Raw genomic sequence first — 25,771 nt, 5'->3', positions numbered from 1 at the left:
GAAGAACATAACTCGTGGTTGGGTTTCCTTCAAGGTCTGATCGTGTTTAGTTCCAGGGTTTTGAGTAGTTTTTGTTGGTTGATGGTTATCTTTTCGTAGTTTAGCGAGTGCGTGTTAGTTTAGTCGTCATTATTAGTCTCCGTTTGTGTAAGGCTTTGGCTAATGAGGTTCCGTGCGAAGTTTGTCGGTTCTTGTAGGCTTAGTTTTTTACTGGCTCAGTTACTTTCGTGTATGTACACCAGCTACTGGACATGATCGAGTGGTGACCATAAGGTAGAAAATTATCCGATTTGCTTTATAATCTCTTTTAATAACATTGCTTTAATGTGATCTAGTTTTGAACTAGAGCTCTTAGATGTAAAAATTTTATGGAGAGACTAATGAGATCAACTCAAACCGATTTTTATTGTGGACCAACTATTCTTGTGGGATGTAATGGAATGGGAACTTACCCCAATTGGCTTAGAACTTCTCTATCTTTAACTATGAATTTTTCACAATACGATTTTTTGCAGAATATATTTCGGTTCGGAGTTCATAACGTTCACTTCAAATGAGCTTTGATGACTCACAATATTAGTTGGTCCCCATAGGATTCGGTCTCGGTCGTTCTCGTTAATCTTTCAATAAGACTATATATAAGCATAATTTTACCATAATCTCTAGAAAAAAAATTAAAATTTGAATAATTGATTATGACATGTATATATGGTTTCAATATCTAAACATCAACATATATTTAATAGTTTTATTTGCTTCCACATGTCGATGATAACACTAATAAAACGGATACAATGTCTTAGCATAAAATATTAAACACGCATCGGAAAACGTTGTAAACAAGTATAAAAGTTTAAATTATACCAATATCTCAAACGTAATCTTAATTATTATTTTTAATTTGTAATACCGACATTCAACGCTTGACAATAACTAATTACATAGTAATACAATAGTTTAGTGTATAAAGAGACGAGCATATCTTTTCAAAACTAGTGGATACAGTGCAGCCGCATACGAATATGAATGATATTCATAAAGATTTGATTATATTGAAGAATGTTTTGGATGGTCCTCGATCGATTAGAACATTTCTTACTGATATGGATGGCCATAAATGTATATCTATGTTTGTATATTCATGGATTAACATTTTAGGTGTAAATTTATAAAACCAATAGTTATAGTTCTTAAAACTATTTAACTTATATGAATTCGGGTGGTACTACGGTAATGCTAATAATTAAATCCACAGAAGAGTTAAAATATGGTTTACATGTTCAATATACCTTAATACGAAATATGACTACAAAGATTCAAACAGTTGAAAAAAACATTAGGATACATAGAAAAAAATATAATTAGATCCAAGTTCTTTTTTTTTTTTCCTTCTAATTATAATATTCTTTACGGGAAGTATTTGGAATTTGATGCTTTTTGCCTACCGATAAGACCATACCTAACTCTTCTACTATAATATTGTTCACAAACATCCAACTCGAGTATCTTAAGCAACCAATCAAAGCTAAAGCAAAAAATGGTCTAACTTACTAAACTATATATAGAAATTGGGCAGTCTACAATTTTCTTTATTATAATCAAAATATTGAAAAGGAAAAAAAAATCATCTACTTGTAAAGTTTCATTCCTTTCAAAATATAAGTCCTAAATTTTATCAACTTTCCTGTTAATTTGGCTATACAAAAAAATAATTTTAATTACATCTTGAACAAATAGAAGAAATAATTATACAAAATCTATATTGAAGTGACTCAAATACAAATGAATACAATCTTCTATCATCTTCAACCTTTCTCGTTCTGTGGAATAAGAAATTATTGTGTTCTCTCTTATTTTTCTTGTTATATCTCCTTGTAAAACATTTAGTGAGAGTCATTTTTTTTTTGCATATACCATTATTGTTGAGGGAGTTATTGGGCTTTAAGGATATAAGGCCCAATCCAAGAGAAGCCCATCACGAAGGAGGCCTTAAAGCCCGAAGACATCGGGATCCGGACGACCTCGCTGCCTTACAGATCTGCCACGTCACGAGACGCAAGGGTAGAACTGGAAAAACCTGTCAGAGTACGCCCTACTCCGCGGGGGTATAAAAGCAGGACGACTAGTCCTGTCAAATCATCGAAAAATACGCTGACACGGCAAAGACACGAAGAGCTCGGCTGGGACACGAAGAGCTCGGCAAGGATACGAAGAACTCGGCTAGGACACGAAGACCGATCTCAATCTAGAAAAGGAAAGCGACCTCAATCTTCATTCAGCTCGGAGAAGCGACCTCAATCTTCATTCAGTTCGGCTTCATCGACGACCTGGAATCCTTAATCCGAAGTCATCAATCTCGGCTCGCCTAACGCCATTTGAACTCTCGGCTCGAATTGTTTTGGGAGATTCTTTTTACTTCCCCAGAGAAACCCTATTTCGTACTTGTGTGATTCGTGCATCAACAGTTGGCGCGCCAGGTAGGGGGATAGCTCAGAGATTTCTCCAGTCAACAAAACGAGCCCGCGACAACACGATGGCAACCGATGGAAACCAGGGAACCAGCACGGGCCTCCGAGACGACAACGCATCCTCCACGGGAGGAGAGACGGTGACGCCGATCCCGTTAGGAGCACTTCCGACAAGGAAGGCCACCCATACCTCGGTAGCTATTCCCGCATCGCTACCTCAAACGCCCGAGGGGCCAGCGGAAGCAGCAAGGAACGAAACGCCCCCGGCACACCAGGAGGAAGGCGAACCAACCTCTCCCAGCAGACGACGTCCAACGAACCTCGAAGAAAACCGTGCAGAACGGCACGCTGCGGCAACAACTCCCGCCGAGCCAAACCGACTGCTCCAGAACATCCTCGACCATCTAGGTCGACAGGACGCACGAACAGATGCTCGGTTCGCATCTCTGGCCGCGGCTCAAGCGTTCTCCATGGACGAGATCAACCGTCTGCAAACGAGTTGGAGTGCAAACGCAGTCTACACTCCAGAACTCCCCGGACGTCCCCAGGCAGCTCAGCCCGTCCAAACCATGGGCAGCACCAATCCGCGAGATACGGAGATCGCCGAACTAAGACGCGCTGTCCTGGAAATGAGTTCGAAAATTCACCGTGCCACTAGCTCGGCTCCAGAACTCGACCGTGTGCTCGAGGAAACTCAGCAAACCGCTTTCACCCGAAGAATCACAAGCATCTCCGTCCGCGGATCCAAGAAAATCAAATTAGAAAGGTACAACGGAAAAGGCGACCCTAAGGAATTCCTGCAATCTTTCAGCGTCGCGATTAACCGCGCCGAGCTGACTCCAGAAAACTTCGAAGCAGGGCGGTGCCAGATCTTCATCGAACATCTCACGGGCCCGGCTCTCAACTGGTTCTCCCGCCTAAAGCCAAATACAATCAGTAGCTTCAACCAATTGTCGTCGTCTTTCCTAAAGCACTACTCACCTCTCATCGAGAACCAAACGTCCAACGCCGACCTATGGTCCCTATCGCAAGGCCCCAAGGAGTCACTCCGATCGTTTATCGATCGCTTCAAGGTGGTAGTAACCAAAATCACCATCCCTGACGAAGCCGCGATAGTAGCCCTGCGCAACGCCGTCTGGTACGATTCAAAGTACAGAGACGATATCACTCTTCATGCTCCGAACACTCTCGAGGACGCACTTCATAGAGCCTCGCGGTATATCAAGCTCGAAGAAGAGCGGCTCGTTCTAGCCAAAAAGCATAATCCGCCCAAAACATCTGTAACCAAGGAGACCGCTTCGGCCATACCTAACACGGCAAACAACGCCGAGCCAAAGCAACATTCCAAAGGTAGCATCGGCCAGGCACGACGACCTACGACCTTCGTCGTTAACAGCGAGACACCATCACCAAGGCCGTGGAACAAGTACGTAAGGGACCCCGATTCCCCGGTATCGACATCAATATTCTGTGAATACCATAAGAGTAGAGCGCACGCCACTGAAGACTGCCGGTATCTACAAAGCTTGCTGATGGCAAGATATAAGAGCGGAAGCATTGCGATCGAGTGCGATCGCGCCCAAGGAGGTAGAAATCAAAAGCGTAACGAAAGCACGGCTCGTCAATACCTACAAGACCATGCGAAAGCCAAGGAAGTCGAGGATGCGAATGATTCCGCCAAAAGACCTCGGAACGGAAAGGCGCCAGCCGAAGCTCCGGTGGTCGTCAGACAGGTCCGAATGATAATGGGCGGACTGCAAAACTGCAACGATTCGGTTCGATCAATTAAACAACATCGCAAAAAAGCTGAAATGAAGGAAGTATGGCCGTCCACGAGCGCGCCATCAATTACGCCCATCGACGAACCCATATCATTTACCCAATCCGACCTGGAAGGCGTCGACACACCGCATAACGATCCTCTCGTCGTCGAACTCATTATCGGCGATAGCCGAGTAACTAGGGTGCTCATCGATACTGGAAGCTCAGTCGACCTCATCTTCAAGGACGTTTTGGCTATAATGAATGTCAGCGATCGGCTAATAAAACCCGTATCGCGCCCGTTGGCCGGATTCGATGGTGACTTCGTAATGACAATCGGAACGATCAAGTTGCCCATATTCGTCGGAGGAACGATCTCGTGGGTCAAGTTCGTCATAGTTGACAAGCCCGCAGTTTACAACGTTATTTTGGGGACGCCCTGGATGCATCAAATGCAGGCGATCCCGTCCACATACCACCAGTGCATCAAGTTCCCAACGCATAACGGAGTATTCACCTTGAGAGGAAATCAACAGATCGCAAGAACATGTTTTCTCATCGAACACAAGAACCGCGTCACTAAGAAGTTATAGCAATTAACGACGCCAGCGTCATCGACCGTCCCGACCCTGAAAAAATCCCTCGAAGAGCCTCAGCTGAGCAGAACAGAACAAGTGAATATTGACGAGACGGATAAGACAAGATGCGTCGCAATCGGGGCCGAGATAGTACCATCGGTTAAAGAACCACTCATCGCGTTCCTAAAAAAGAATTCTAAAACGTTCGCCTGGAGCGTAGACGACATGATAGGCATCGACCCTATGATCGTTACGCACGAGCTTAACGTCGACTCAACCTATAAACCGGTAAAGCAGAAAAGGCGAAAATTGGGAACTGAGCGAGCCAAGGCCGTAAATGACGAAGTCGAAAAACTCTTGAAGGCCGGCTCGATAACCGAGGTAAAATATCCGGAATGGCTAGCGAACCCGGTCGTTGTGAAGAAGAAGAACGGCAAATGGCGTGTTTGTGTAGACTTTACCGACCTCAATAAGGCGTGCCCAAAAGATAGCTACCCGCTCCCCCACATCGACAGGATAGTTGAAGCGACCGCCGGGAACGAACTTCTGTCCTTCATGGATGCATTCTCGGGATACAATCAAATCCTCATGCACAGAGATGATAGGGAAAAGACCTCGTTCATCACAGACCGAGGAACCTATTGCTACAAGGTGATGCCATTCGGCCTCAAGAACGCCGGTGCGACGTACCAACGTTTGGTAAATAAGATGTTCGCTGATCATCTCGGACGAACCATCGCAGTTTACATAGACGACATGCTGGTAAAATCTCTAGTAGCAGCCGACCATGTCCGACACCTAAGCCAATGCTTCGACGTATTGAACGAGTACAATATGAAATTAAACCCCGCAAAATGCACGTTCGGCGTAACATCCGGCGAGTTCCTGGGGTACATGGTCACACAGAGGGGGATCGAGGCTAACCCAAAGCAAATTCGCGCAATCCTCGATCTGCCTTCTCCAAAGAATGCGCGCGAGGTGCAGCGACTAACAGGACGGATCGCCGCACTCAACCGCTTCATCGCCAGATCGACGGACAAGTGCTTACCCTTCTATAACCTCTTAAAAAGGAAGGACAAGTTTGCATGGGATGAAGCGAGCGAAAATGCTTGCAACGAACTCAAACAGTACCTCACGACGCCCCCGGTTCTCGCTAAGCCAGAAAACGGTGAAACGTTATTTCTGTACATCGCGGTATCAAGCTCGGCCGTGAGCGGTGTGCTTGTTAAAAATGACCGAGGCGACCAGAAGCCGATCTTTTACGTCAGCAAGTCCCTTATCGAAGCCGAGACACGCTATCCCACAATGGAAAAAGCTGCGCTAGCGGTCGTAACATCTGCCAGGAAATTACGTCCCTATTTTCAGTCCCACACAATCGCCGTTCTCACCGACCAACCACTACGAACCGCCCTACACAGTCCGAGCCAGTCCGGGAGAATGGCTAAATGGGCAATCGAGCTCAGCGAATACGATATGGACTTCAGGACCCGACCAGCAATGAAATCGCAAGTGTTAGCCGACTTCCTTATTGAACTACCGCTCATTCCAAAAAACCTAAGCGGCGACCCCGAGCATGGCGACCCACAGAACGGCGTCTGGACGCTGTACGCCGACGGATCCTCGTCATCGCATGGCTCTGGCGTCGGCATACGACTGGTCTCACCAACCGGGGAAATAATCGAGCAATCGTTTCGTCTGCGCTTTACGGCAACAAATAATGTCTCCGAATACGAAGCACTCATTGCCGGTCTACGCCTCGCCCTAGGAATGAAGATCAAACGAGTCCAAGCATACGTGGACTCATAGCTCGTCGCAAATCAATTTAGCGGCGAATACGAAGCCAAAAACGACACTATGGAGGCATACCTCAAGGTCGTCAAGAAGTTATCCTCACAGTTTACACATTTCGAACTAACCAAAATCCCGCGAGGAGATAACGCGCCGGCTGACGCTCTCGCTGCATTAGCATCCACGTCGGACCCCGACCTTCGACGTATTATCCCGGTGGAAAGCGTAGACCGACCAATCATCGAAGCAATCGATACTGTCAATTTCGTCGGAACCAATCACGATCCGGACGCAGCCGACCCAACAGACTGGCGGGTCGAAATACGCGATTTCCTCACCGATGGAACGGTCCCAACGGATAAATTGGCAGCACGTCGATTACGCATCAAAGCCGCGAAATATACGACCTTGGAAAATCGCCTCCTAAAGCTCAGCGCAACCGGAGCATGGCTGAACTGCCTACACAGCGAGGATATCACAGAAATAATGAAGGAAACAAACATGGGGGCCGGCGGCAACCATTCCGGCGGACGAGCTCTCGCATTACAAATCAAAAAGCAAGGTTTCTATTGGCCGACTATGATATCGGACTGTAAGGACTTCGCGGCCAAGTGCGACCAATGTCAAAGACACGCGCCCTCGATCCATCGACCAACCGAGCTACTCAAGGTCGGTGCGGCACCATATCCATTCATGAGGTGGGCTATGGACATCGTCGGCCCGCTACCAGCCTCCAGGCAAAAACGGTTCATCCTAATCATGACGGATTACTTTACTAAATGGGTGGAAGCCGAATCGTACGCGGCAATACGAGCCAAAGATGTCCAGAACTTCGTTTGGAAATATATAATATGCCGACACGGCCTTCCATACGAAATCATCACCGATAATGGCTCGCAATTTATCTCGCTGACATTCGAGAATTTCTGTGCGAACTGGAAAATTCGTCTAAACAAGTCCACACCGAGATACCCGCAAGGCAACGGGCAGGCCGAAGCGACCAACAAAACTATTCTCGCCGGCCTCAAAAAATGCCTCGACGACAAAAAGGGAGCTTGGGCAGACGAGCTAGACGGAGTACTTTGGGCGTACCGAACTACACCCCGCAGTGCCACCACGCAAACACCATTCGCGCTAGCCTACGGCATGGAAGCAATGGCCCCAGCCGAGGTCGGATACTCAAGTCTTCGACGTTCTATGATGGCAGTCCGTCCCGACCTCAACGACCAGATGATGCTTGACAGACTCGACGAACTTGAAGAAATGCGCAACACCGCACTATGCCGAGTTCAGAACTACCAGCTTGCTGCCGCCCGATACTACAACAAAAAAGTACACAACCGCCACTTCGACGTCGGCGACCTCGTACTCAGGAAAGTCTTCGATAATACAGCTGAACTCGGCGCCGGCAAACTAGGAGCAAACTGGGAAGGGCCGTACCAAGTCTCGAAGATAGTTCGCCCCGGCGACTACGAACTCCTCACCATGAGCGGCACCGAAGTCCCACGAACTTGGAACTCCATGCACCTCAAGTGGTCAAGTTGCCACTCCATGTAGGTTTAAGGATTTATTCTTGTAGACATACATGGCTAGCTAGTTGCAGATCTAACAAAGTATTACGAAATTATGTAGACAAAATTATATATTGAAGAAACAATATTGATTTGAGGGTAACTACAATTGTTAAACAGAAAAGAAAAGAGTAGTCTTTTATTCTATTTTGATTAAACAGAATAACATGTTATAGTAGTAAACATAACAAAATTACTAATTTATGTTTTATACACTGTATGGCGATTTGTCACCGAGCTTACATATCCATTTTTCGAATATTTTGTGTTTGTCGTAAAATTTTCAACTATGGTATAATAATTGTTGATGCACGAATCACACAAGTACGAAATAGGGTTTCTCTGGGGAAGTAAAAAGAATCTCCCAAAACAATTCGAGCCGAGAGTTCAAATGGCGTTAGGCGAGCCGAGATTGATGACTTCGGATTAAGGATTCCAGGTCGTCGATGAAGCCGAACTGAATGAAGATTGAGGTCGCTTCTCCGAGCTGAATGAAGATTGAGGTCGCTTTCCTTTTCTAGATTGAGATCGGTCTTCGTGTCCTAGCCGAGTTCTTCGTATCCTTGCCGAGCTCTTCGTGTCCCAGCCGAGCTCTTCGTGTCCTTGCCGTGTCAGCGTGTTTTTCGATGATTTGACAGGACTAGTCGTCCTGCTTTTATACCCCCGCGGAGTAGGGCGTACTCTGACAGGTTTTTCCGGTTCTACCCTTGCGTCTCGTGACGTGGCAGATCTGTAAGGCGGCGAGGTCGTTCGGATCCCGATGTCTTCGGGCTTTAAGGCCTCCTTCGTGATGGGCTTCTCTTGGATTGGGCCTTATATCCTTAAAGCCCAATAACTCCCTCAACAGTTGCCCCCCAATCATGATTCATCGTGTGCTGCGAGGATCATGATTGTTTTTCCCTTCCCAAGACACGCAAGATATCGCCTTTCTTCGCGTCGTTTCGGATCAACGAGTTTCGTCGACGCGCGCGCGTGGGAGAGACGCGAGAATCGATTCGTCGGACATTGTTCCCGGTGTTTGGAGACCGTCCCTTCGCGTGTGAAGCTGTCTTAGCTCGTAATTATTGCGTAATTTCATAGATATAATGATTACTTATCACCTTTCGCTTCTATAAATACTCCCTCTTCTCTCGTCCGTTTCTCATTCTTCTTCCTCCGCTAAAGGTATAACCTTCTCCTCTCTATTTCGTTCTCTCGCTTTATCTCGTTTTTTTTTTTGTTTTATTGCGATGTCTTCCGACGCTAGTTCTCGCGGTTCCGTCTCCGACCACTTCCGTTCTCGCACCTCGTCTAATTCTACGGGTCGTATATCATCCGTTGATCGATTCCGAGCCAATTCTTTTGACGACGACCTGGAGTCCAACTCGTCCCCTCGTCGACAGAACTCGTCGAGGTCGTCTGACGCCGGTTCCTCGATTCTCGCGGCCGAACTGCAACGTCGCGATTCGCCCTCTCAACGGGATCTTGTCGGGGCTACCTCGATCGTTCCATTCGTTCATAGTCTCCGAGATGAGGATATTGGTGATGTCAAGTTTGACGATCTAGAGGCTGAGCCTGAGCTCGTTGAGATGCCTTTCGGGGTTCCCGGACCATCTCCCTATCACGTTGACTTCCTGGGGCCGACCCGGACGTCATTTGAGACCCTCGCGTATACCCTCCATTACTGTGATGCTCCGTCCTCGATTGAAACTCGCATTCCGGCTTTATTCGAGCGACCTTGGTCCGCTCCGGTCGGCTTCTTCTGTGTTTATGAGAGTTTCTTTACGGAATGCGATCTCACTTTTCCGATTCCGGGCTTCCTGCTTGAATATGTAGCGAGGCGGGAGATGGCTCTTTCTCAGCTTTCTGTTGCTGCCATCCGGAATGCGGTAGGCCTGGTTTGGCTGGCGAGTAGGTGCGGCGTGGTTGTCCGTTCTTCTCATTACGAGGAGGTGACTAAGATTAAGAGCCTCAGCAAGAAAAAGCCGGGCTTACACTACGTTCAGTCATCCACGACTCCTAAGCTTGTCGATGAGGCCAAGAGCAAAACTAGTGACTGGTCGGCGGGATACTTCTTTGTTAGGATTTCGGCAGAATCTGTTGAGGACGTTAGAATTCCGATCTATACAGGGTGGAAAATTTCACCCGGTAGCTTGAGCTCGTCTTCCGCCCTCACACTTCTTCTTTGGTTGTTTTCGATTCTTATATCTTCTTTTTTTTATGCAGCTCGTTTCCCGACGATATTTGATCCATTTCCCGAGCAGCTAAAGAAGGATCTCGAAAAGATTCGCGCCGAGGGTACGTATATCTGGCCGTCTACTAACAAGGTTGCTCGCCGCCCCTCTCGGAATCCTTCGCGCGGTCGCCGAGGTTCTTCTCGTCGAGGGCCAATTCGTCAAAGTTCCAAAGTTTCCGCTCCATCAAAACCAGGTATCACATATATCGTTCGCCTCTGCGGGTTTTCGTTCCCTTGGCTCATATATATATTTTTTTTTCTTTTTTGATTTTAGGTCGTAAAGCAATGGGTAAGTTCGACCTGAGTGTGGTTCCGGATTACGCCAGTCGTTACAAGGAAAAGAGGCCGGCCACGGAGACTCCTGTGGCAAAGCCGACTCGCTCAGAGGAGCGTCAAATGAGGGAGGCCCTGAAGAAGAGTCTCCTAGATCAAGGAGGGCGTCACGCCTTCCAGGCCGGAAGTTCTCGACCGTTGAGCCCTAACTCCGAGAGGGTAAAGAAGAACGAGATGCTCGCAGCTCGTTCAACTCAGCAGGCTGGTGGAGGTGATCGAGCTGTAATCCTTCCCCCAAGTGACGATCTTCGGGCCGTAGAAGCCCGGAGTGGCTCAGTCGAGCCTCTGAACAAGAAGAGGCCGGCTGATACGGGAGCTCGTCCGATTGCCCAGAAGAGGCCTCGGGTCGCCGACCACCGGTGGTCGTATCGCTATGTTGATAGGGATGTTCCCTTTACATCTAATGCGGACGCCTGTGCTGCTCTATTCCGCGAGATGGGTCATGGCCCCGGCTCGTTCCCTCTAATTGAGGATCTTCGGGAGCGGGATGCGTATACCGAGGTGGCCAGGAAATCATCGAGGTTATTACTATATATATGTGCATATATATTTTTGTTACCCTTCCTCGGTCAATTGTTTATATATATTTTTATCAGGCGACCTTCGCGATGAACCGCATGGTTCATCTCTACGAGCGCCGAGTTCGTCGGCTTTCGAACGAGAACCCGAATTCGAGTGATTATCAGGCTGCCATTGCTGCGGAGAAGGAGCGGGTAGATCAAGTCTCGCGAGAGTTGGGTGCTGTTAAGGACGAGGCGGTGAAGCTTAGGGAGAAGGTCAACCTTCTCGATCATCACCGGAATGGGCTGATTGCGGAGAGGGACCGTTTGAGCGCCGAAGTGGAGGCAGAGAAGGCTCGGTATGACGAGCTCGCTGTGATCCTCCATTCCGAAAAGGCTAGACTGCGAGAACGTCGTGCTGAGTACGGCGAGTACTGTAGAGGTAAAGCTCTTGCGAAGATGGCCCGGCTGTTTCAGGCTCGTCTCACCCGTCTACAGGCTCATGTTGAGGATACCCGTGCCGCGCAGCCCACTCTTCTGCTTTACAACCAGGCAGTCGGGAACCTTGGTTTTCTGAAGGCTCTAGTGGAAGACGGCGAGGTCGTCATTAAGTCGGAGGAAACGCTTTCCAGGGTTGAGGCTGACGTGGCGCAGTACAGAGCTGATCTTGCGGCCTTCGACGTGACTGAACTTCAGGATGGCGATTTTGACGCCTATACCCTCTTCGCGGACCGGAACGAGGTTACTGAGAACCTTCAGTATGCCGCTTTGGCTGCCAGTGGAAGGGACTTCGTCGGAGATGACGAGGTCGAAGAAGATGCCGTTAATCAGGACACTCAGCAGGAGGTCGCAGTTGAAGCTCGTGAGACCGGGGCCGAACTTCAGGATGGTGGTGGTTTTGGGACCGAGGCCACAGGCGCTGAGCAGACTGGCGACGGCCAGGAGGTTCCGCGGGTGGCTACTCCGTTAGCTCAGGTTGTCCAAGACGGGGAGGACATTGATATCGAAGGCTGACTGCGAGGTCATTTTTAAAGTTGTCGTTTTGCCTCTTTTGACGGCTTTTTTTTATCTAGTCGCCGCTTTGTCGGCTTTTGAACACGTGCCGTTAACTCGGTTTTTAGCTTTACTTTTGCTGGGTCGGTTTGTTTGAACATGATTGCCGCTAGGTCGGCTTATTTTATGTGGTTTTCGCCATTTATTTCTTCTTTCCCTTCTTTTATTTTAGCCTGTTCTTCAGGGGTCGGCTCCTGTGTAGGACGGGACGCGGCCGGTTTCTGTGTAAACCTGGTCGTGATCGGCTTGGTGCGAGTTCACCAAGCTGATGCGAGGCCTAGGTTACTTTGATTGTTGGTAGGCTTGATCGGTTGGGAATTTGTGAGTCTGTCCTCGGCCTATACGTTTATTCTGTCGGTAAGATGCAAGTGCTGGACTTGGCTTGTGCGAAGTTTTACCTACTTCGGCTTTTCCGAGTTTGCTCGGAGTGTTCGAGACGGGCTCGAGACATCGTGAGGTGCGACGCGCGGTGATCGGCTTACCCTGTATTGGCCTGATAAATCTTTGGGAGTGCGGGTTCGTCCCCGGCTTATGCTACCCAGTTTATCGAGGCTTTGCGAGTACGGAGCTCGGCTTTCAGACCCTTAAGTGTAGGTTTTTTCCAAGACTTTTTTACTTGTTTTGGCAGACTTAAGTAAGGGTGTGCGTTCTCGTTCGAACGTGTTCGATCGAATTGCCTGGCCAGGGTATCGATGTATATTTCGGTTCGGTTGTATTTCAAAATTAGATGGAAATACAAAATTTTATTAATATCATAGCTGCGCCCTGCAAGCAGGGCTGCCTACGTACCCTCTGATCGGAGGGATCAAGCCGTTCGTAGTTCACATTACATAGAGAGGCATCGGTAAGGCCGAGCTACCGATGCATGGAGTAGCTTTGTCCCAATTTAATTTACAAAAACAAAAATTCTATTACCCCAAGAGCTAAATACTAAATTGAAAAAAGAATAAAAATGCATGACGTAGATCCTAAAATGTATTACTAAGATTTTTTACGCATTGTTTTATATGAAGCTTTTTGGCCATAATTATTGTTATTATTATTTTGAAATGCCCATTATTTAAATATCAACAATCGAATTCTTTTGGGATATTATTATGTGTTGTGTGTGAGCAGCATCTTATCGAACTTTGACTTGTTTTTAATGGTGGCAATCAAAAAGGTCAACAGTTTTGAGCGTAGCTCGATGGTAAGTGAGAGTAAGTCAATATTCAAAGTGACTTTACTGACCAACTTTTGATGGTCGTACGCAATTCACAATCTTTCCAAAAATCACCAATCAGTTTAAATAATGTTGCGTTTTTTTCTCAATAAAAAGTTCTATTATTGGAAACTGCATTCACACAGCTATGGAGAAAAATGTCATTTAATAGTCCAATTTTCAAATTGTGGCCGTTCTAAACACTAACTTCATATATGGGGAAAATGTCATTTAAATCGTCACTTTGCCATTTGTGGAGGTTTAAAGCATGAACTTTGAGTCTGGTGCTTTTAATCCTCAATTTCTAGTTGACTTTCAATTTAATCTCTAACTTTCGTTGACGAAGCCGATTGAGGCACGTCTTTAACTTGACAAACGGAGGATTAAGACGCTGTTATATGTCCGTCTAATATATCCGTTAATAAGCGAAATGACGTCGTTTAATCAAATGAAAACTCCCAAATTCGATTAAGCTCGAATCCTAGAATACCAAACCGAAATTAGAAATACAAAATCGAAGATTCTCTCTCGCTTTCTTTTCTAATCTCGATTTCTTCTCAAATCTCGATCTCATCTTTATTCCTCAAGATCTGTTGTCTCGATTCCGATGAGTTCTAGCTCCGAGACATCGATAGTACTCGCTGCCCGTGGAGTGCCTTCAAAGTGTGTGTGTGGGTTAGGTGTAAGGATCTTTACATCGAAAACTCAACACAGCTATCTTGAAGTCTTGATTAGAGAAGAAAACGAGAGAGAATCTTCGATTTTGTATTTCTAATTTCGATTTGGTATTCTAGGGTTCGAGCTTAATCGAATTTGGGGGTTTTCATTTGATTAAACGACATCGTTTAGCTTATTAACGGATATATTAGACGGACAGATAACAGCGTCTTAATCCTCCGTTTGTCCAGTTAAAGACGTGTCTCAATCGGCATCGTCAACGAAAGTTAGAGATTAAATTGAAAGTCAACTAGAAATTGAGGATTAAAAGCACCAGGCTCAAAGTTCATGTTTTAAACCTCCACAAATGGCAAAGTGACGATTTAAATGACATTTTTCCCCTTCATATATGGCCATTTTAAACATGAAAATATCGTTGACCAACCGTTTGAACCATAAATATTCGTTGACCAGGCCAAAAAGATAAACCGTTATCGATCGTTAACAGATTATCTAACATCCGTTAACACCTCCGTTAGTGATATGTCTATATTTTACTTGTTTTGAGCATCCATTTAGCATCACTTTATCATCATTTCGTCATTGTTTCATACCATTCTTCATCATTTGTCATCACTTTGCATGATTAGGGTAGTTTTGCATGCATGTTGCATATTTGAGTTGTTTCAGGTGCTTCGGGGCTATTGGTGTTCAGAAAGAGGAAAAACATAGCTGAAAGTCACATTTGGACCATTCTGCTCGATCACCAGTAGCAGAGAGGGAAGCAGTCAGCTCAGCAGACCATCAGGAGTGTTCTGCTCGATCATAGGGCAGTCCATCCTGCCAGTTCACAGTTCTGCTCGACCACAGGGCAGTCCATCCTGCCAATTCACAGTTCTGCTCAATCACAGGGCAGTCCATCCTGCCAGTTCACAGTTCTACTCGATCACAGAGGAAGAGGAGCAGTCCATCCTGACAGTCTACCCACATACTCGATCGCAGGGTTGAAGAAGCAGTCCAGAGCGTGCCACCAACCAATCTACTCGATCACCACCTCCCCGCAGCCGCTTGATCACAAGCTTCACAGTCTTCTCAGATCCCAACTCAACCAGACATTGAGCATAAGGAAGAGAAGAGGATGAAGCAGAACTCGAGCACATACTCGACCCAAATGCTCGATCACGACATGCCCAGAGCAAGAAATCGCAAAGGCGCCAACTTTATTCAACCTCTCTACTCGATCACAAGGGTCGAGTATCTCCGTAAACCGCCTTAATACTTTGTCGTCTTGTGATTTAGGGTTTCCTAGTATTTGCTATAAAGAGGTTGTTTCTCATAATTTTCAGAGGAAGTTTTTATTCTGTCTAAGTTTTTTTCTGCAGAACAATTAGTGCTTTCTTCATATTTGTAATCCAGATTTCTCTTAATCTATTGAGTATTTGCTTTTGATTTCTTCTACAAAGTTGTTCATCTTGTTGAGATCTTGCTAGTATGAAGTTTTTATGCATTTCTGGGTTTATGTTCATGTTCATGAGTTTTGAGTAGTGATTAGGGTTCTTGAGGATGGGTTAGAGTAGTTTAGAATCCTTGATCTGCTAGGTGGTTGAGTTTGATTGGTAGATCCCTTCTGGATTAGTTGTTCTTAATGCTGATTGCTTTCTGATCAACTGGAATCTGAGCCCAGACATTTCCGCACCCAAAAGGTGTTCGATGAAATGTCTGAACCACTAATTCCAGAGATTCGTGGCTCTGTACCAAGGTATTGGTTACAGGGAGCGTTTTGGCTTAGACTTGTTGTTTCGTAATGCCTGTTAGGTTAGCTCTCGTCAATGGTGATTGAGTCTGGGACTAGCTTTGCTTGAGGATCTCTGTTGCGGTAGCACTTTGATTTGGTTATTGAACTTGTTGTCTAGGGATAGTTTGTTGAGCATGTTAACCACCTGTTAGATTAAGGAGACTTCACTACTCGATTACCCCATCCTCGGGAATTTCTCTTCCAATTGATTTCTTTGTTCACATCGCTTTTGATTGCCTGATCTCGTTACTTGTTGCTTAGTTTTCGCATTTTTACTTGTTTCATTTGAAGTACTCGACCACACCCAGTAGTTTGGTGACAAACTGTGCAGTCGAGTACCCTGTTTACAGTTTCTGTTAAGTTACTCGACCTGATACTCGACCACACCCAGTGCTTGACATCAAGCTATGTGATCGAGTATATTGCCTGTTATTGTTAGAATTTCTGTTTTCTGCATGATCACTAGAACTGTTAACAACATCAAACCTGTATTTGCTTGGCTTGACTCTGTGATATCTGATTGCATCTTGATTGCTAGCATCACACCCATTTGGATTGACACCTTAAATACTACAATGACATGATAGTACTTTAAGGATAATTGATCTTAGCTAAAATTCTACTATCAGTTAGCCACCCCAAAACGACGTCGTTTTTGTCTTTTAAAAATAAATTAGTAACCCTAGGATTCGAACCCATAACCTCTATAGAAAACCAAAAGGTACTTAACCAATTTACCTATATCGTTTTATTGGCAATTCTATGGAAACATATATACTTATATATTCTTAGAGCTCTTCTTCTTCATCGTTAACCTACGAAACAAAACATCTCCATAGCCGCCTCCGAATTTGTGTTCTCTCTCGTATGATTCTCTTTAATCTTAACCATATCGTTTTTTCGTTGATTGAAAAGATCTTGAATTTGCTAAATTCAATTCATCGGAACTTGTTTCTATGGACACCATTGATGGATTCGTCGATTCATATGAAATCAGCAACACAAATTGCACTAGTTCTTCGTCGTCTCACAGGCACCTTTGTTGTCGCACCTTATGTATCTGCTCTGCAATTGCTCTCACCGGATCTGATGTATCTAACGGCATTCGGATATATAATTATGTGTTTGTGAATAATAGTCATTTACACACTCTAGCTTAGTTGGTTCAGTAAGTTCAGGGAACACTCGCAGGTGATGGGTTCGAATCCCTGGGAATAAATTCGAAGAAAGCTTAAACGACGTTGTTTTGGGGTGGCTAACGGAGGTGTTAACGAATGTTAGATAATCTGTTAACAATCGATAACGGTTTGTCTTTTTGGCCTGGTCAACGAATGTTTATGGTTCAAACGGTTAGTCAATGATATCTTCATGTTTAAAATGGCCATATATGAAGTTGGTGTCTGGAACGGCCACAATTTGAAAGTTGGGCTATTAGATGACATTTTCCCCCACAGCTATGTGCTTATGTCTATGACTATTTGTCTATTTTTCTCTCATTCCTATCATTTTACAATGGTAGTTCAAATTAACAATTTTCTTTTCTCTAATAAAATTTTTATCTTCATGTTTTATAAAATTATTTTTGTTGTGAAATATGAGATCTTAACAGGAAAATATCAAAACGAAAAAGGGGAGAGAAGAGAAAAGAAGAAAGCAACCCTTTAGATTTCTTATTCTTATGTTTTTCATCTACTATTTTTCTTCTTCAACAAGGTTCTATTTATAGGCATATCACCCTTACATGCAACTTTAACACATGGCGGAGCCGTTGGGACAAATGGCAATTACGAAGACACATGTTGCGACTAGAACGACACTTGTTGCGACTCGGATGACAAGTGTGGAGGAATTCAACAAGTGGAGAAAGTGTTGAGACAAGTGTTATATTTGAAGGATTAGTGTCCATTTGTAGACAAATGTTGATGGAGAATCACACATAATTTATAATAATTTTAGAATTTTGAAGACGTACTATAGTATTTTAATTTTTAAAATACGCAAATTGTTAATGGCCTATAACATAGTGACTTGTGCATTGTAGTATAGTGTCGGGTGTATCACCATTCGCTATTATTTAGACCAATATTGTTGTTGACAAAAAAATGTGTTAGTGTTAAAAACCAAAAGCTATTATTTAGACCAATATTGTTTTTTTTATTGTAAACACATGAAAAATTGGACATATTTTTAATGATTTTCCCCATTTTGAAAGTTATTTTTTATTTGTAAATTTTGTTAAAATATGTAAGAACTTTTTAAAAAAAAAACTAAATTAAGAGTTTAAATATACAGAAAATTTGAATAGCTTACAATCTTATATAATAAGAAATGGTTATTTAGTGAGCAATATAAATACACTTCTCCAAAATTATCTAAAAAGAATTTAATATCTAATTTTTCATCCAATGTAGAAGTTTGTGCAAACTATTTTAAATACTAGAAAGAAAACAATTTTTTGAGAGTCAGACACCAAAATCTAATAACTTGTAAAGGCCTAAGAAAAAAGCAAGCAACATTTAAGTATGAATGTTTTGAAGAAGAAGAAGAGTATGAAAAAGCCACAAACTTAAGGTAGACTTGCCCAAATTACAAGCTAAAGGAAATCATTTATTTGAACTAACATTTAAGATTGTAAGTCTTAGTATATACATATGCATTACTTTACTTCAATCAAAACATTATTTATTAGATGACCTATTTATTTTCTTTGCGTCAAAATATGAAAAACCATATACACAACAAATGGGATTCGATATTTTGAAAAAAAAATAATTCACATTAACATTTTCTTCAAATTCAATTCCTTTTTTTCAACCACACATTAATTAAATGTCCATAACATGATTTGTAGCCAAATCAGAAAGAAAAATATATACAAATGCAATATCAGAAAATGACAATCTAGAGCATCGAGGTAGACAATCCACTTTAAATTATAAGAACGTGAAATATGAGATAGCGAGAAAAAGGGAAAGAAAACTCGAAGCAAACCAATCTCATCTAGTAGATTTGAGAAAGCATGACACTCTTCAGGAGATTGCACCATCAAAATCAACTTTGTACAATATGTTTCAAACACTTGGCAATCAATCCTTCTTGAGAGGAGATTCTTCATAGCCCATGTTAAAGCTTCCATCTCCGAGTGTAGAGGGGAGGGGATCCTTCAAAGACATTTGGCACAAAGTAGAATTGTACGGTTGTCTCTTTGACATCACCACCATCCTAGGCCTGCGTGAGGATCCGATTATTTCCATGAATTATCAATCTGACACCTTAATTTATGTGACGAGGTATCCAAGGATTCCATATTTCCCATTGTCTCAACCAGATTTGATTGAGCATCTTCCCACAAAACTTGTTCATGTAAAGCGAGATTTAGAATATCTATGGGTTCAACTTGTATTCCTTCAAAGATCTTTTTATTCATATCTTTCCACAAGAACCATAAAATCCATGGGAAACAGTGTTGTTTTTCTCGTTCATCTAAAAATATTGCTACTCTCCAAAATAATAAATCTAAATTGGAATACACTGAAGTTAAGGGAAAAATCCATGGAATTATCGGAATAGAAGAAATTCTCATATTTGCTGATTCACATCTTTTGGTTGTAACACTCTGATTTCATGAATATGGTGGTGCATCAGAGAGGTTTAAAAGAATTGATTTGGTCACCTATGTCACCAAAGTGCACTTATCTTTTCGGTAAACTGTCCTAAGAGAACTCCACAATTAAGCGCGCTTGAGCTAGAACAATTTCAGGATTGGTGACCTTTTGGGAAGTGATTGTCGGAACCGTGTTAGTGAGGCCAAAACACAAGGAAAGATCATTTGGTGATTTGTAGGACGGTAAACAAGTCTTTAAAGCTGCCTGGATGTAGCGGACCGACTGTCGGACATGAGTGGGCCCATAGACAGATGGGTGCTCACTAGTAGAAGCGGTCGGGGCGTTACAAGTGGTATCATACTCGAACCCAGGCGAGTATGGAGTCAAGAGGGCTCACACCGTCGGGGGTGACGGTCTTGGTGCGCAACGAGGAAGTTGTGATCTGTTAGTAAGGGTGAATTGTAACACCCTGGTTTCAGGAATATGGTGGTGCATGCGGAGAGGTTTAAAAGAATTGATTGGGCAACATATGTCACCAAAATGCACTTATCTTTTCGGTCAATTATCCTGAAAGAACTTCACAGTTACACATGCTTGAGCTGGAACAATTTTATGATTGATGACTTTTCGCGAAGTGATTATCGGAACCGTGTGCGTGAAGACAAAACATGTGGAAAGATCATGTGGTGATTTATAGGGTCGGTGAAACAAGTCTTTAAATCTTCCCAAACGTAACGGAACGACCGTCAGACAAGGTTTGATCCACGGACCCTAGAGAGAACGTGGATGCTCACTAGTAGAAACGGTCGAGGCGTTACATATTTATTTTAAGGGGTATCAAATTTTCAAAACTTCTTGTAGTCTAGTGGTATTCAACTATTTATTACGTTTACAGGTTGATGGTGACGAGTTTAAACTTTGGTTACCGAAAATTTTAACAATTTTGTATTTTTATTGTTGTAAATGAACATCAAATTTTTTTGGATTTTAGGAATCATAAAACTTTGGACCGGCCTTGGGTTAGACTAATTGTTCCGATCATTTCAAACCGGAGTCAAGGATTCAACAATGATGTTCGTTACTTTCAAGGAGAAGATGAGAATATCTCCCCAAGCTAGAACCATAGTGCGCTTACCACACGATTACAGTACCCCGTTCCATCGTTCAACTAAATCTGGTGTTTTTATTCAGTCTCAACTCGACTAGATGGATTATATTCTATGTTAAACGAGTCTAACTAAGCTGTCCGATCCAATTTTCTAAACATTGGCCCAAACTGGGATAGTAGCTTGATGCAAATTCTTAGGAGGTAGCTAATTAGTAATTACAATGATTGGTGCGGCTTAACTGGAATTGATATCAAAATTATGACTTAATTTCCATTTTTATATCTCCCTCTTATCATAATATCTCAACTTCCCATATAGATATATCATTTCAAGCAACTCAGCTTTAACTCCCAGACATAAAATCTGGTGTAAAACACGAGATATAATTACGCATTCAATACAGCTATATTAATGCAAGAAAAAAAGTCAGATTCTTTGTGTTCTTTACTATTTAGCGATTTATACATTTTTTAGATGGCATAATGTTTTTCCAACATCATCGTTCTGAAAAATTAGTTTTTTTTTTAATCTTTTTCTTTTCAACTTAAGAGATAGATTAGATGTTCAAATGATTTTATTGAATTTTCTATTCTTTTGTAATTCATATATGGAGAAAACTTCGAAAACCATTGCACAACAATATCATGTAGAAAACATGAAAACCACTCTAGCAATTTTATGTTGAAAAACTTCATCTAGTTGATGTGTGTTTTGGCAAAAGTAATCGATTCGTGAGAGTCTACGGAAAACAAGAAAAATAGTCGAATATAATCTCTTTATTGACCAAAGTATCGATTGCAAAGTACAAGAATCAAGGCACAACGAATCAATCTATAAACCCTAGTCGTGTTATAGAGTTGAGTCGTGTGTCTCGCCGTTTTTCGCAGTCTCTTGTGTTTGCTCTCGATTTCGTGTCTTCTTTCGTCGAATGAGACTCTCCTTTTATAGAGAAGTCTTGGCGATCCTAATCCTCGTGGGATTTGGATTTGAGCAACCGCCCTTCACGTGATAAAGTCATATCCGATATTCTCTCGTTAAGATCACATCAAATATTCTCTTGATAGGATCCGTGATTCTTGAGAGGATAAAGTTATTCACAAGATTAGGTTATGGCCCGTATTGACCCGGTTTCGGTGGACTACGGCCCATATTGTCATGATTCTCACCGATCGCGGCACGTGTCGGTCTTTCATAGAATCTTCTAGAATACTATCGATTATTTTCTCCATTTACATAAATCAACAGATTTATGATAGAATTTATGTCTTATAATTTCGATGGTTAAAATTATACCCAAAAATGTGTATTTTACATGGTTAGAAAAAAACACTCCTAAAATAAAATAAAAATTATTCGAAAATATTTAATATTTTTGGGACACAGAAATGCATGGTAAATGTTAATTATTTATATAAATAAAACAAAATATTTACTTTATCAATTTTTATGGTAATTACTACTAAAAATGTTTACTAAAATTTTAACCAAATTTTGAAACTGATAAGTTGTATTATATTATTTTGGAGAGTGCCTCTAATAAATCATTCTAATATCTCTACCTCACACCACCAAATCATCCATTACGACCCTTTACAAATGATATAACAAATTTCAAGAATTAAATCCACCGTAAACTTTTTCTTGAACGCAAAATTTCCTAAAACTTAATAGTCAATGAAAAATTACAAAAAAATCTAATTAATTTTGAAATTACTTTTAATTTAGTCAAATACTCTTAAAACTAAGGACACAAATCATTTTTTATATTTTAGAATTAAATACTTATGTTTTAAAGGTAAAAGATATGATTTAGTTTGATTGTTTAGCTTTTATGGAATTTGTAGGATTTGACATTAAAAATTAAGAATAAAGGGTCTATAATTTAACTCGTTTTCATTAATTTATATAAAACCCAAAACTAAACTATTCTTCTAGTCCTCACAAAACAAAATAGTAAAAAAAGAAGAAGCACATGCGGTTTCCTTTGCTTCTTCCTCCTACAAGTTGGATGTCTCCGTCTCCCACGGAGCTTATAAATTAGTGAAATAACAAAGCTTTGGTCTGTTTTATTATCATCATGCATTTCTAATCTCTTCTTCTTCAATTTCTATGCTTCTCTCTCTTCCAATTACATAATCTCTGGTCCATAGAAAACCGGAGAAAACATCGGTCTCTTGTGACCGTTGATTCCTTTCCATTCACTTCTTCTGGTCTAAAAAAATTCAAGATCTAAACGAGAAGAAAAAAAACAAGTAAAAACTTTTTCAACCGTTTTTCCTGTCGGTAACGTTTGGATTTTTATTGTAAATTTTGGTCTTTTGTCAAGAAGAAGAAGAAGATGGTCGTTAAGAATGTTCAAGACTTGGATGTTCTTCCGAGAAATAGCTCCGATTTATTCGATGACGATGGTCGTCCCAAGCGAACCGGTAATTTCTCTTTCTTCTCTGTTTTTTTTAATAGAGCTAATGTTTTCTTGAAAACAATTTCTTCGCAAACATATAACTTTCTTTTTCTTTTTTTTTGGTAACCGAGGATTACCCGAAACCCGGAATTAGTTTCGGGTTTCGGGATTCCTACCAAAACCCGGAGTCTGTTGATCTTGCAATTTAAAACATCTACAATAACCTAAGTAGTAAGTAGCACTGAAACGGGTACGGGAACGGGAAACGGGTACTGTCAACTAGCCATAAAAATCTGCAAACTTTATTTCGACTTTGCTACTTTTAATGAACTCTTATGAATATATGCATAGCCTTTGTTTGTTAAAGGTGACAAATTTCAACTTTTTAATAAATTTTGTGGATGTTAGCCAAATTCTGCATTGGAATTATGAAAAACATGTTTTTTTTTGTTACTGAATTGTATGGACAAGAACAAAAGAAACATGATTGTGTGCAAAATAAATCAGACCCATTAAAGTTTTGACTTGGTTTTTTTTATTACAGTTTTTGTCTTAAAAATTCTGTTTGAATGTGATTGGATTTTAGGGACGGTGTGGACAGCAAGTGCACACATAATAACAGCAGTAATTGGGTCAGGAGTGTTGTCATTGGCATGGGCCGTTGCTCAGATTGGTTGGGTTGGTGGTCCAGTGACTATGTTACTCTTTTCTTTCGTTACTTATTACACATCTACCCTCCTCTGTTCTTGTTACCGCTCTGGTGACTCTGTTTCCGGCAAAAGAAACTACACTTACATGGACGCTATTCACGCTAACCTCGGTAAGAAAAGAATTCATTTCGGTTATCTTTTTGGTTTAGAATCAGTAAAAATTGAATCTTGATTACTTCTTGATTCATTTTTAGGTGGGATTAAGGTGAAAGTATGTGGAGTTGTGCAATATCTTAATCTCTTTGGTACTGCAATTGGATACACTATTGCATCAGCTATAAGTTTGGTGTAAGTTAAAACTTTGTTTTCACAATTTTTAATTGTTCACATTTGTCCAAAAAAGTTAGATGCGTGTCTCATTTTGCTATTCAATATTGTCCATACAAGTCATTTAAGTTTTGGCTCAATAATGCAGTGTCAAAGTCATTGTAGTCTTATTAAAGAATCGTCAAGATTCGAAAGAACGGCTCTATTATTGTTTGACTTGTAATTAATTATGATTGAATAAAATAACAGAGCAATCCAAAGGACAAGTTGCCAACAGATGAATGGAGGAAATCATCCTTGTCATGTGAATGGAAATGTTTACATGATTGCATTCGGTGTTGTACAAATCATATTTTCTCAGATTCCGGATTTTGATCAGTTATGGTGGCTTTCCATTGTCGCTGCGGTCATGTCTTTTGGTTATTCTACCATTGGGCTTGGTCTTGGTGTCTCTAAAGTGGTAGAGAACAAAGAAATTAAAGGTAGTCTCACTGGAGTCACTGTTGGGACAGTGACACCGAGTGGGACAGTGACACCGACGCAGAAAATTTGGAGAACATTTCAGTCTCTTGGAAACATTGCGTTTGCGTACTCTTACTCGATGATTCTCATCGAAATTCAGGTATTTTTGATGCATGTATGTATGATAAGAGTTTGTTTAAAGGATGTTTTAATTTACTGACGAGTTGATGATGCAGGACACGGTAAAATCACCGCCAGCAGAAGTAAACACTATGAGAAAAGCGACTTTTGTAAGTGTGGCAGTGACAACACTCTTCTACATGCTCTGTGGCTGTGTAGGGTATGCAGCATTTGGAGATACCGCACCCGGGAATCTCCTCGCTAATGGAGGGTTCAGAAACCCATTTTGGTTGCTTGACATAGCCAATCTCGCTATAGTGATCCATCTAGTCGGAGCTTACCAAGTCTATTGCCAACCCCTCTTTGCATTTGTCGAGAAGGAAGCCGCTAGGAGGTTTCCAGAGAGCAAATTTGTCACAAATGAGATCAAGATCCAACTCTTTCCGGGGAAACCCTTCAACTTGAATCTCTTCAGGCTCGTATGGAGGACAATCTTCGTGATGACAACAACGTTGATCTCAATGTTAATGCCTTTCTTTAACGATGTTCTCGGTCTTTTGGGGGCCATCGGGTTTTGGCCTTTAACGGTTTATTTCCCGGTGGAAATGTACATTGTACAGAAGAATGTTCCGAGATGGGGCACAAAGTGGGTTTGTCTACAAGTCTTAAGTCTGGCCTGTCTTTTTGTATCCGTTGCCGCGGCTGCAGGATCTGTAGTTGGCATTGTTAGTGATCTCAAGATCTACAAACCTTTCCAGTCAGATTTCTAAGATCATACGGAAAATCAAACTCCTACAAAAAGGGTTAAGATTAGAATTGAATGTTGTAATGTTATCTTTGTATTAGTGAAATTAACTTTGTGTAAGTGCTCAATATTAAAAAAAATGGTCTGCGGTCGGAAAATATTTTTGGACACTTAAAGGTAGTAGACATATATTTAAACATTTAATACTTAAAATTATTTTAGAAGTCTATAAACCAAAGGATCTACAAGATGTTTTGTGTTTGTGTTTATACCATTAGAAGAGAAAGATCTCCAAAATTCTTCCAATTCTTAAACCGTTTATCTTCTTGTAATTGTTAATATAGATTCCAAGTTGTTGTCAAGTTAATAAACACTCCACAAAACTAGAATCACCTAGATAAAATTGAGCTAACAATACCTAATGGAGCCATA

General features: G+C 42.0%; 2 protein-coding genes across 2 annotated transcripts; both read left to right on the top strand.

The window, feature by feature from the left end:
* Nucleotides 1-9,395: 9,395 nt before the first annotated feature.
* Nucleotides 9,396-12,228, top strand: LOC110224436 (meiosis-specific protein ASY2-like). The gene is made up of 4 exons (XM_021010497.1): nucleotides 9,396-10,293; nucleotides 10,372-10,443; nucleotides 10,656-11,215; nucleotides 11,311-12,228. Exons 1-4 carry the CDS (start codon nucleotides 9,396-9,398, stop codon nucleotides 12,226-12,228), a joined length of 2,448 nt encoding a protein of 815 aa, XP_020866156.1.
* A 10,362-nt stretch (nucleotides 12,229-22,590) lies between these two features.
* LOC9330039 (amino acid permease 5) lies at nucleotides 22,591-25,509 on the top strand. The gene is made up of 5 exons (XM_021012788.1): nucleotides 22,591-23,060; nucleotides 23,622-23,855; nucleotides 23,940-24,033; nucleotides 24,262-24,634; nucleotides 24,711-25,509. Exons 1-5 carry the CDS (start codon nucleotides 22,973-22,975, stop codon nucleotides 25,362-25,364), a joined length of 1,443 nt encoding a protein of 480 aa, XP_020868447.1. The 5' UTR covers nucleotides 22,591-22,972; the 3' UTR covers nucleotides 25,365-25,509.
* Nucleotides 25,510-25,771: the final 262 nt, after the last annotated feature.

This window comes from Arabidopsis lyrata, assembly GCF_000004255.2.
Source record: "Arabidopsis lyrata subsp. lyrata unplaced genomic scaffold ARALYscaffold_1, whole genome shotgun sequence".
Classification (NCBI taxonomy): domain Eukaryota; kingdom Viridiplantae; phylum Streptophyta; class Magnoliopsida; order Brassicales; family Brassicaceae; genus Arabidopsis; species Arabidopsis lyrata.
The sequence above is the reverse complement of the archived record's forward strand: the minus strand, read 5'-3'. Positions and strand labels throughout refer to the sequence as shown.

Excerpts from the sequence above, each read along its gene's own strand:
- LOC110224436 (XM_021010497.1), top strand. The coding sequence starts at position 9,396 with ATGTCTTCCGACGCTAGTTCTCGCGGTTCCGTCTCCGACCACTTCCGT. Across the intron at positions 10,444-10,655 it reads CGAAAAGATTCGCGCCGAGG|GTCGTAAAGCAATGGGTAAG; the intron begins GTACGTATATCT and ends TTTTGATTTTAG. Across the intron at positions 11,216-11,310 it reads AGCGGGATGCGTATACCGAG|GCGACCTTCGCGATGAACCG; the intron begins GTGGCCAGGAAA and ends TATTTTTATCAG.
- LOC9330039 (XM_021012788.1), top strand. The coding sequence starts at position 22,973 with ATGGTCGTTAAGAATGTTCAAGACTTGGATGTTCTTCCGAGAAATAGC. Across the intron at positions 24,034-24,261 it reads GCATCAGCTATAAGTTTGGT|AGCAATCCAAAGGACAAGTT; the intron begins GTAAGTTAAAAC and ends ATAAAATAACAG. Across the intron at positions 24,635-24,710 it reads TGATTCTCATCGAAATTCAG|GACACGGTAAAATCACCGCC; the intron begins GTATTTTTGATG and ends TTGATGATGCAG.